Here is an 11794-nt window from a genome sequence, read left to right on the forward strand (position 1 = left end):
CCCGTGGCTGCGTGGTGTTTCGGTGTATGGGTATGCCATAATTTACCTATATATATATATATATATTTTTTTTTTTTTTAAGATTTTATTTATTCATTTGAGACAGAGATAGAAATAGAGAGCGCGCATGAGCAGGGAGAGAGGCAGAGGCAGAGGGAGAAGCAGGCTCCCCGCCGAGCCAGGAGCCTGATGTGGGGCTTGATCCCAGGACCCTGGGGATCATGACCTGAGCCGAAGGCAGACGCTTAACCATCTGAGCCACCCAGGCGCCCCCATAATTTACCTATATTGATACACATTTAGGTTGTTGCTAGTCTTTTGCTATTACAGACTATGCTGTAATAAGCATACTTGTGCATATATCTTTGTGTATGTGTTCAAGAGCAGAATTGCCAAGTCAAACAATATGTACATTTTAAATCTTGGTATATATCATGAAATTACCATTTAAAGAAGCTATACCAATTTATAGTGAAAAAAATATGCACTACTAAAACCACAAAACTTTTTTATTTAGCAGTATCTCCCAATATTTGAGTTGAAAAGGAGTTTCTGTACCAACAGTAATTCTAGATCATAAGGTCTAATTTTTTCATCTCATGAACATTATACAAAAAATATTTTTTTGTCAGGGAAAAAACACAGGGACACCTGGGTGGCTCAGTTGGTTGAACGTCTGCCTTTGGCTCAGTTCATGATCCCAGGGTCCTGGGATCGAGTCCCACATCGTGCTCCTTGCTCGGTGGGGAGCCTGCTTCTCCCTGTGCCTGCCGCTCCCTCTGCTTGTGCATGTACTCGCTCTCTGACAAATAAATAAAATCTTAAAAAAAGAAAAAACACAACTCAAAGTTAATTAACTAGTATGGTTCTCTGCAAGCATCATGCTCTCCCTTGAATCCTCTCTCACCTTCCCTTACTCTGACTCTACCTCAGTTAGCCTGCTAGTACTTCCATCCCTCTCCACCTAGCTTATTGCCCCATTTCTGACTTCTCTATCTTATCTTGTCCTACTTGTATACAGCTTGAATCACTTTTTTTTGCATGCTAAGCATATTCCCTTGGCTTTTGAGCCCACTTGCTCTAAAAAAAACCCTTTAAAAAATCCTGGAATTATTGCAGTCATTTGCCTCTCTCTACTCCCTCCTGAGGACTTTTGAGGAAAAAAATCGTATCAGACCTTAAATTAGGCCTTTTGGTGTCTGATTTAGATCTTTCTTTGCCAAAATTGCTATTCTAGACTACTTCAGTCCAATACTCAAGACCCTGCCCACACCCCACCCCAGCAAATGGTATATGTATCATCTGTCAAAACCCTCCATCCTCTTTATTTCCATGCCTTTTTGGAAGAATTTCTGTACTGTTTTCATTGACTTGCCTCTCATCCCCCATAGTCTGGCTTCTAACCCCACCACCATATCACTCACACTGTTCTCACTACAATTAGTACAGTCTCCTGTTGTTGTCCTACCTGACATCTCTGTTCAGTTTGGCACTGTTTACTGCCCTCATCTTCCGAAGTTTCTTGATTTCCCTCTCTTCTGCTTCTGGTTGTTCTGATTCTGTTGTCTTTGCTGCCTCGTTTACCTGGTGTTTTAACTTGGTGTTTCATTGAGTTCTGTCCCTGATTCTGTTATCACATAACATATTTAGAGTTTTAACCACATCAGAGGTTTTTATTACCACCTAAAGTAACTCCTAATCTGTGTATCAGTCCACCCTCTATTTGGCTTCAGATTAGTCCATATAGCTGTTTACCAGACTTTTCCACTTTGAGTACCTTCGAATCAACAGATACATAACTAAATTTATAATCTTTCCTAACACACTTTCCGCTCCAAACCTACTTGGATTTCTGTGTTATTTATTCCGGTTGGTATTCTAAGCCAGAGATCTGGGAGTCATTACTGATACCTTCCCTCCTTACTCCTCACCCACCAAGTTGTTTTATACTTCTGTGCCTCCGCCTAGAATAAACTTCCCTCTTTCCTTCTCTTACTCCATTCCAGGCAGAATACTCTCCTCCTCCCATGCTGCTGGAGTACATTTTCCATTGCCCTTTTTTCTGAAACAGGCCTTCTGCGGTACATTGCAGGTGCTCATTTCTGTGTATTTCACCTTTGTAAAATACTCTGGCCTGTGATAGAGTTTTTTAAAAAGGACAGTTTATCATCATCACCTAGCACATGGTCTGGCACGTAGTAAGTGCTCAAAAAATGCTTCTGGATGCATTTCCCCAAAATAGAGATTGATCTTGATTTTTACCTAAGGGAAAATAAACAGCTTTTTAAGAATAGCGGAAACATGAAACAGAACGCAGATCCAAATTTTATTTCTTCCTCAAAGCACAAATACAATTATAATAATTACTGAAAACTTACTATTTCCACCTCTAGGAGAGTCTTTTGGATGTGGTGGAAACATCTGAATTATAAATTCAGATCTTCCTTTCAAGAAGGTGCTATTAGAATTAACCAAAAAGAAAAAAACCTTACTTGCTTTTTGTATTTTTCTTGATTTGTCAATATAATTTTTTTTCTATTGTAATAGGTGAAAAACCTTTTGAATGTCCAAATTGTCATGAACGATTTGCTAGAAATAGCACCCTCAAATGTCACCTGACTGCATGCCAAACTGGAATAGGGGCAAAAAAGGGAAGAAAGAAGCTTTATGAATGTCAGGTATGTGTGGGTGTATTCTGTCCTTAGCAAAGGAGTGGTCTTTGTTGGAAATCATTAAAAGTGAAGGGTCGCAGAGTATAGAGTAAAAGTATAGAGCTGATAGTTTGGAAATGAGAGTAAAGAACATCACTGTCTTGATTTTAGAAGGAAGATTAGAATAGGGTGTTTTTTTACTCAACCCTAGATGACACCAATTTCAATAAAATTATGTCCTAAATAATAGATAATATGAAACTGTGGTTATTCTTAACCACTGAGCAATTACTAGAATTCGGGAGTGAGGCAGTGGGGGGCTGGCTGACTAGCTGTGATCACCTCTTCTTCCATGATTAGTGTGTATATAACCCAAATAATGTAATTGTTCTAAATGGTAATGATACTATGGGAGAAATTGTAATATTGGTACTTTATATTTTTTGAATTTATATGACATTTAAACAATGAAGCCAGTGTTAAAATGTTTCCCAGGATGTATTTGTTAGCTACATCAGCTAAAAGATCAAATAAAAGAATTATGAAATCTTAGACCATATTATGAATATCATACATTTTTCAGAAAACTTCAAATTTTTCCTTAAAGAGAATAAATGTATTCATATTTTCTTCAGTTTAAATATTAGTATTGTTAAAACCATATGTTTGGTTATTTCAGGTCTGTAACAGTGTGTTTAACAGCTGGGACCAGTTCAAAGATCATTTGGTAATACACACTGGAGATAAACCCAACCATTGTACTTTATGTGACTTGTGGTTTATGCAAGGAAATGAATTAAGGAGGCATCTCAGTGATACTCACAATATTTCAGAGCGTCTAGTAACCGAAGAAGTTCTTTCGGTAGAAACACGTGTGCAGACCGAACCTGTGACGTCAATGACTATTATAGAACAAGTTGGGAAGGTGCATGTGTTACCACTGCTTCAGGTTCAGGTGGATTCAGCACAAGTGACTGTGGAACAGGTCCATCCAGATCTGCTCCAGGACAGCCAAGTGCATGATTCACACATGAGTGAGCTTCCAGAGCAGGTCCAGGTGAGTTATCTAGAAGTGGGTCGAATTCAGACTGAAGAAGGTACTGAAGTACACGTGGAGGAGCTGCATGTTGAACGGGTAAATCAGATGCCAGTGGAAGTACAGACTGAACTTCTAGAAGCTGACTTGGAACAAGTGACCCCTGAAATCATGAACCAGGAGGAGAGAGAGCCCCCCCAAGCAGATGCTGCTGAGGCTGCCAGGGAAGATCACCAAGATGCTGATGGTTTAGAGACCAAATCAACAGTGGATTCCCAAGCAGGGAATGAGAACAGAACACCTATGCCTGTTTTAGATTGAAATAACAGATGAATATATTTTTAAATTTAGGTGTTGGATTTTTGAACTGATGATGGGCAGTGTGACTGTCCTTAGGCTAACAGACAAGTGGACCAAAGTTAAAGTCTTTACTGTTGTGAACTGTTTCTGTTGAAACAAACTGATTTCCCCCCACTTAATGCCACAGAGGAGGGATCTTTCCCATAAGTGAATGGGAAGCTTTGAGAAGTATTATTTCTGGAAACTTAAATGGATTATATTCTTATTATATAGTTGGGTACGAATGTATCTATTTTCATTGTGATAAGGGTTCTCCCTTCTCTCTTTCCCAGGTCATGTTCTTTCTCAGATTTTTTCCATGTTGTAAAATCAAACGTAAAATCATTAGAATACAAACTTAATGTATTCTAATGCATGTTAGAAAATTGAATATATAGGAAACACAAGGCTGCATGAAGAAAAGTACATTGTTAACTGTGCAGTTAAATTTTGGCTTCTGGCTTTCTTTAGTTTGAACAACCTTCTTGTCTATACTGATAGTCACAGATGTCATCTCTGCAACAGAAACAGTGGTGGTGGCAAAATTTCTAGAATGTAAAAAAAAAAAAAACCCACACCCATGTGCCTTTTCAAAACCAACTAAACTTCTTTAAAGTGTCTCTGGTTCTTTCAAAGTTTGTGTTATAAGGAGCAATGTAGGTGATGCTATAGTATTTTATGTTTTTGCTTATAATGGCAACTACCAGTTCTTTTTCTTGGTAACTTAGGTTGAGAAATTTCATTTAATGGCAACTGAAGGGCCATTTCCAATTGGGAAAATTCATTTATATCTGTGGTAAACTTTTTTTTTTTTTAATGAAAAGTTGCACTAGTATTTTACCACCAGATGAAAAAAAGGTGAGCATCATTTAAAAATTAATGTATTTAAAATAAAGTACAGAGAAAAACATGTATATAATATATCAGGCTTTGTTTTGAATGAATCTTCCCCCCGATCCTTAATGTAAAGATCTTGTGCTATAACTTTTAAAGCCATACAAATAATAAGAGTGCTAAACTGTGGACTTAAAAGTAGGTGTGTAAATATTTTTAATCAGTATTACTTGGAAAATAAAATATAACAACCACATAAAATAAACCAATATGCTATTTTCTTTACCTGTTAAATATTGGGAGATACTTACATTTTTGAAGTAAAGTTTAAAATTATGTGTTCATGACTCTTTTTTTTTTTTTTTCTTTTTGATTACTAGTGTAGAAGTTGGTTTGTGGTCAGAGATCTTACTTGTATTAACATGACTGATACATGAATTAAGATCTACAGTTCTCAGTATGCACCTCTAATCCCCAAAAATCAGTTCCAAAGAATGGAAGGAGGGAGAGGTTGGCATTTGCAGTTCTTCCATGGTAGGGCACAAAAGCCAATGGAATTTTTAAAATAGAGCCTATTTTTATATACTTTCTCCACTTACTACTAGTATGTTAAATTTAAAAGATCAATTCAGCTTATCCTCATTTGGTAATCCTAATATTAACTGTTTATGAACTGCTTGAACGAGAATGGCTCCCCACAACTGGAGAGGTCATGGATTTAGAGATAACAGGAATAAGAAGTTGAATTTTTAAGATCAAAAAATTGTATGCAATTGTATGTTCTGCTTGGCCATTGGGTACTTACTACAAAACTTATATATATATAGATATACAGATATATTTTCCCCCCTTTGGAGTCAGAGAATACTGATGATAGAGTTAAATTATATTACATGGAATTTTCAGTTTGCCATAAAATGTCCATGTTCCTGAGTTAGTTGTAGTTTAAAAAGAAAAAAAAAAATCCCTGACAGATAGTGGTTTCATGTATGTAAATTACTAGTTAGTATCTAGTGAATTTTGAATGCTGAAAATAGCTCATGATGTGCCCTTTAAGCCAAGGTATGAAGCGAGGTTTATTTTTAAACATAACCTTTCAAGAACTCTGACACAAGGTAGAGATCAGGGACAAAGGCACAAGGAGGTGTTAAAATTAACACTTGAGTTTTCAGATTTGGCAAGGCCTTTCAAAACAGGTTTGAGGGGCAGGTATAGTTTATTTTACTTTCCCCAAAAGGTACAAGGGCACTATCCATGTACCCTGAATGCCAGTAAATTTGATTGCAGGAGAGGAAAGCTTCCCACTGGTGATAAACCTTATGTTGATTAGCACTTTGCAAAACATTCTACATATAATAAAAACAACTATGAAAAACCACGATGTATATTTAAGTATTGAACTGAATATTTTATTCCTCCCATTTTACTCCAATGGGGTTTTTAGGTGTACAGTGACAGCTGGGCCTTAGAGTGCCAGACACTGGTCATCACAGGAATCCCAAGTGCACTGCAGAACAACAGGAGAGCCTCTTCTGTCTCCTCTACTCCACTGTTCTAACAAACAGCAGTACTTCTATTCTCCACCACCACCTGGGTGTCCAACAAGTCACTTCGGACACCAGCCAGTGTTAGCATAGTCTCTATAAGTTAAGTGATCAGTACCACAAGACAATAGCCAAAAATGAGGTATCCAGGATACCTGCACTTCTGCCCTGCCAACTACAAATGAGGGGTTCCCACCCTTGTAACGTTCAATACATTAGAACAACTCAGAGGTGAGGGGAGCACTAGTATAGTTTTATTATAAAGGATACAACCCAGGGGCGCCTGGCTGGCTCAGTCAGTAAAGCATGCAACCCTTGATCTCTGGGTTGTAAGTTCCAGCCCCACGTTGGGTGTAGGGATTACATTAAAATCTATTAAAAAAAAAAAAAAAAACCACCCAGGAACAGCCAAATGGAAGAGATGTCCAGGGCAAAGGGAGTGGGCAGAGCTTCCATGACCTCTTGATGCTCCACCCTCCTGCACATGGATGTGTTCACCAACCTGGAAGCGCTCTTAACCCCTTACTTAACCTTGTTTACTAAAGTTTCATTACCTAGATGTGATTGATGACATCATTGGCCATTAATTATTGAACTCACTCTCCAGCCATTCCTTCCCTGGATATCTTGGGGTGTGGCTGATCGTTCTAGCCCTCTAATCATGTGGTTGGTTCCTCTGGTGACCAGTGCCAAGATCACCTCATGAGCATAAACTCGGGTATGGACAAAAAGCTTATGACAAAAAACATCACTCAGGAAATTCCAAGGATTTTAAGAGCTCTGTGCCAAGAACCAGGGGCAAGACTGAATACATATTTTTTTTATTATACCACACCTATAATCAGATTCAAAGGAGAACTAAACTGAGCCCTAAGAGGAATACACTTAAAACCCAGAAGTCTTTTGGGTTTTTTTTGGTTTTTTTTGTTTTTTGTTTTAAAGATTTTATTTATTTATTCATGAGAGACAGAGAGAGAGAGAGGCAGAGGGAGAAGCAGGCTCCCAAGGAGCAGGGAGCCTGATGTGGGACTCGATCCCAGAACCCCTGAGATCATGACCTGAGCCGAAGGCAGACACTTAACCATCTGAGCCACCCAGGCACCCAAAACCCAGAAGTCTTTTGAGTATGTATGAAAACAGAAGGCTCTTACTGTCTTACTAGTTTAAAAAGGCTGCCCTCAGGGTCCCTTGGGTCAGTCTGTTAAGTGCCTTTGGTTCAGGTCATGATCCCAGGGTTCTGGCATTGAGCCCCGCATCGAGCTCTCCACTCAGAGGAAAGCCTGCTTCTCCCTCTCCCTCTGCCACTCCCCCACGAGCTCTCTCTCTGTCAAATAAATAAAATATTTAAAAAATAAAAAGGCTGCCATCCTCATACACTACTGAAAGTGGGAATATTTTTGTGGACACAGAAATGCTTGTTTCTGCTACATTCAACTTGAAATTAATCACTTTGTAACTGGAACAAGCCAACAGTACTGACTGAGGCCTAAATGTAGATAAAGTCTATACCAGAAAATCAAGCCCGTTTTAATGTACATCTTCAATTTAACATGGATTATTTTAAACCCATGACCAGATGGTCATTAACATGTTCACATGGAAACTGTTTTATAACTATGCCATGCAAAATTATAAGGAAATGCCTGACCTTAAAAGCTTAGCCTGATTCTGTTGGAGAAAGCTTACTAGCTCCGCATTCATTAGGTTACCACTGTTAGTTACATTAGGAGAGGGGGGAACCTAAGCTCAGAGTTTTTAAGATATAATGCACTGAGTTGTGCTATGGCTCTTACACGGTTTGTCATAAAAGATTTAAATGAGAAGCAGCAGGAATTAAAACTTAAACCCTCACCACCACCACCAATTAATAGGATCCTTTGTAGTTGGAGGCCTAGAAGTGTACTGCTTTAAAATGCTAAACACAGAGGCTGCCATTATAAATGTATCCTGACCTTGTGGGGATATCTTAAAATTCCTGTGTTGTATAAACATTACTTCATTAATCCTGTCGACATGATAAATAGGAAGGCAGGCTGTGAATTCAGTATTTTTTTCTTCTCACCTTTCCTAAAACCTAATATCACGTAATTATTCACCTGAAGCAATGCCCACCTTGTTGGGCATTGTACCAAAACAGCCTAGGAAAGAAAAATCTCGTGACATAAATAGCATCATTTATGAATCACTTATCATATGCTGAACATTTAACATTTTAATCATCTCAATGATCTCCTGAGGTAAATATAAATGGGGGAAAGTAAGGGATGGAGGAGATGAGAAACCACTGGTAAAGAATGGAGCCAGTATTTGAAACCAGGGAACTGGACTCCACAGACTACAGCCTTGATCACTGAAATACAGTTAACCTTTGTATGAGATCTCTTTGTGGTTGACAACATTGGATTGCACAGAGCAAAAGCTAAACATCTGTTTTCTTTTTGGAATCCACATCAGCCCTTGATGGGGTTTGGGATGCAGGGAACAGGAGATCAGAAAAGCCGGCAAGATACATTCAGCAAATTGTCTTTTGATGTCTCCTTGCCATCTCCTGACCCTAAGACACACCATCTAGGCAATGGTTCTCCAACCTAGTGTGCATCAGGATCTTGTTAAAACACACATTGCTAGCCCCCCCCCCCCGAGTTGCTGATTCAACTGGCCTGGACTAGGGCCCCCAAAAGTTCATGTTTAACAAGTTCCCAGCTAATACTAACACCCTTAGTCCTGGAACCAGGGTCAATTGGGGAACGAGGGGGATAGGGCACTTCAAAGAAGCACTGATGAGTAGCCAATGGAGTGGACCTTTCTGGTGGTCTCTTTTTTATAGTGTAGCCAGGTGCTACTCTAAAAACATCCTGTTACCTATTGTTCATGTTTTTTTTAAAGATTTATTTATTTATTTATTTGAGAGAGAGAATGAGTTAGAGAGAGCATGAGAGTGGGGAGGGTTAGAGGGAGAAGCAGACTCCCCGCTGAGCAGGGAGCCCGATGTGGGACTCGATCCCAGGACTCCAGGATCATGACCTGAGCCAAAGGCAGTCGCTTAACCAACTGAGCCACCCAGGCACCCCTTATTGTTCATGTTTATCATTCAAGTAATGGACTGGGCTAAGGCAGCTGTCTTAGGTTTTTTAATTTCAAGCAAGAACATTCTGCTTATTCTCAGTAAATAATTGCTTTTCTGCTTCTAAAATGAAAATGCCACAAAGACAAATGTTAGAGAATAATAAGAAATTAAACACCAAAAAATCAGGGGCGCCTGGGTGGCTCAGGTCATGATCCCGGGGTCCTGGGATTGAGCCCCACATCAGGCTCCCTGCTTAGCAGGGAGCCTGCTTCTCCCTCTCCCTCTGCCTCTCCCCCTGCTGCTTGTGCTCTCTCTCTCTCTCAAATAAATAAAATCTTACAAAAATAAAATCTTAAAAAAAAATCAGAATAGTTGACTAGGAATAGTTATGCTTCTTCTGAGTAACCCAAATATACTTTAGACACAAAATGTTAGCTAATACCTGCTGAGAAGTAAATGTCAATATATGAATTCACTTAAGAGACTAGCTGATCATTAGCTATGTTGTTGTGGTCTGGTAGACTGTCTATATTAGGACAGAAACTTGCCTGTGAAATAATAGTTATCTATTAGATACAACTGTGAAATACTATGGAAGGAATACTATGGGTTCAGAACCCTCATCCAATTAAAATGGTGCCCATTAAAAACTAAGATGCAAACAAACGTAATGTGTCATTTTATTTTTATAATTTTTTTTAAAGATTTTATTTATTTATTTGAGAGAGAGAGAATGAGAGAGAGCACATGAGAGTGGGGAGGGTCAGAGGGAGAAGCAGACTCCCTGCCGAGCAGGGAGCCCGATGCGGGACTCGATCCAGGGACTCCAGGATCATGACCTGAGCCGAAGGCAGTCGCTTAACCAACTGAGCCACCCAGGCGCCCTCATTTTATTTTTATAAATTTTCATAAGAGATAATTTTTGCTTAAGTATCAGTGGGCCCAAGGCTCTTAAGCTGTTCTTCATTGCCCAGTTGTAAATAATACACAAAGGCCAGGGCGCCTGGGTGGCTCAGTCAGTTAAGCGTCTGCCTTTGGCTCAGGTCATGATCCCAGGGTCCTGGGATTGAGTCCCACATCGGGCTTCCTGCTCAGCGGGAAGCCTGCTTCTCCCTCTCCCTCTGCCTGCCTCTCTGCCTACTTGTGCTCTCTATCTCTGTCAAATAAATAAATAAAAGTCTTAAAAATAAATAAATAAATAATACACAAAGGCCAATTATAAGAACATGTTACACTAATTGCTATATGTGGCTGGCTACATATTCAAGAAAAGTTTGGAGTATAGTTGCTACTATAGTGAGAGCCTCAGGGACTCAAATTTTATAATGAAAATTTCTCAAGATCACAATTTGTTTTTTTCTTTCTCTTATCTGTTTGTTGTATTTTACCTTTAGGAAGAAAGTTCAATATTGAACATTAGACTAAATGATGAGACAGGAAGATCTGAAGTGAATTAAATAAAGTATCAAGAAAATCGATAGAATTTAAGCTGACTGGCAGAGGGAGAGGTAGTGGCCCCTCAGCCACTGAAATTTGCAACCTCTTTCATTTTGTTTTTGATGTTAAATTATACCAACTCAAGTAAAAGATGCACATATTTTAGGAAGTAAGAAAGTAAAAAATCACTCTAAGACCCATTAACCAGAAATAACTATTGTTAACATTATATGAATACATGAATATCTAGGTCTACACACAGACACACACACACACACATAAAAGAGAGAGAAGGAAGAGGAGGAAGAAGGGGAGAAGAAGAAGAAAAAGAAGACGGAAAAGAAGGAAGAAAAGGAGAAGGAGGGAGAGAGATGTGGGGGGTACTTTTTAAAACAACATTGCCATGCTAGTTTTAATTCTTTCAGCTTAATTTTGCTTGAATTTAACAAATAAGCAGAATAAAATAGTAAAGCTCAGATAAATCTTTCTTTACTGCAAGAAATATTAGTTCTTTTTTTTTTAAGATTTTATTTATTTAATTGACAGAGACAGCAAGAGAGGGAACACAAGCAGGGTGGGTGGGAGAGGGAGAAGCAGGCTTCCCGCCAAGCAGGGAGCCCGATGTGGGGCTCGATCCCAGGACCCTGGGATCATGACCTGAGCCGAAGGCAAATGCTTAACCGACTGAGCCACTCAGGTGCCCCAAGAAATATTAGTTCTTACATGATTCTTAAAGGAGGAGAAGCAAGATGGCAGAGGAGTGGGAGACCTAAATTTCGTCTGGTCCCAGGAATTCAGCTATATAGGTATCAAACTATTCTGAACACCTACAAACTCAACAGGAGATTGAAGAAAAGAATAGCAGCAACTCTCTGAACAGAAAAGC

At 39.1% G+C, this 11794-nt stretch overlaps 1 protein-coding gene and 1 long non-coding RNA gene across 9 annotated transcripts in view; one reads left to right on the top strand and one right to left on the bottom strand.

Annotated features, from left to right (window-relative positions):
- ZNF131 (zinc finger protein 131) overlaps positions 1 to 5198 on the top strand; it is a 28942-nt gene extending 23744 nt beyond the window's left edge. For all 8 annotated transcript variants that reach the window (XM_081826086.1, XM_081826089.1, XM_081826088.1 and 5 more), the window contains 2 exons: positions 2548 to 2678; positions 3331 to 5198. In XM_081826086.1, the coding sequence (XP_081682212.1) occupies positions 2548 to 2678; positions 3331 to 4008 (809 nt within the window). In that variant the 3' untranslated portion in view covers positions 4009 to 5198. The remainder of the gene's footprint in view (positions 1 to 2547; positions 2679 to 3330) is intronic.
- LOC145722576 (uncharacterized) lies at positions 492 to 2557 on the bottom strand. The gene is made up of 2 exons (XR_014146921.1): positions 1469 to 2557; positions 492 to 820 (listed from the first exon to the last, which is right to left on the bottom strand). It is a non-coding gene; the product is annotated as an uncharacterized LOC145722576 (long non-coding RNA).
- Positions 5199 to 11794: the final 6596 nt, after the last annotated feature.

This window comes from Leptonychotes weddellii, chromosome 7, assembly GCF_054177405.1.
Source record: "Leptonychotes weddellii isolate Sample4059 chromosome 7, ASM5417740v2, whole genome shotgun sequence".
Taxonomy (NCBI): domain Eukaryota; kingdom Metazoa; phylum Chordata; class Mammalia; order Carnivora; family Phocidae; genus Leptonychotes; species Leptonychotes weddellii.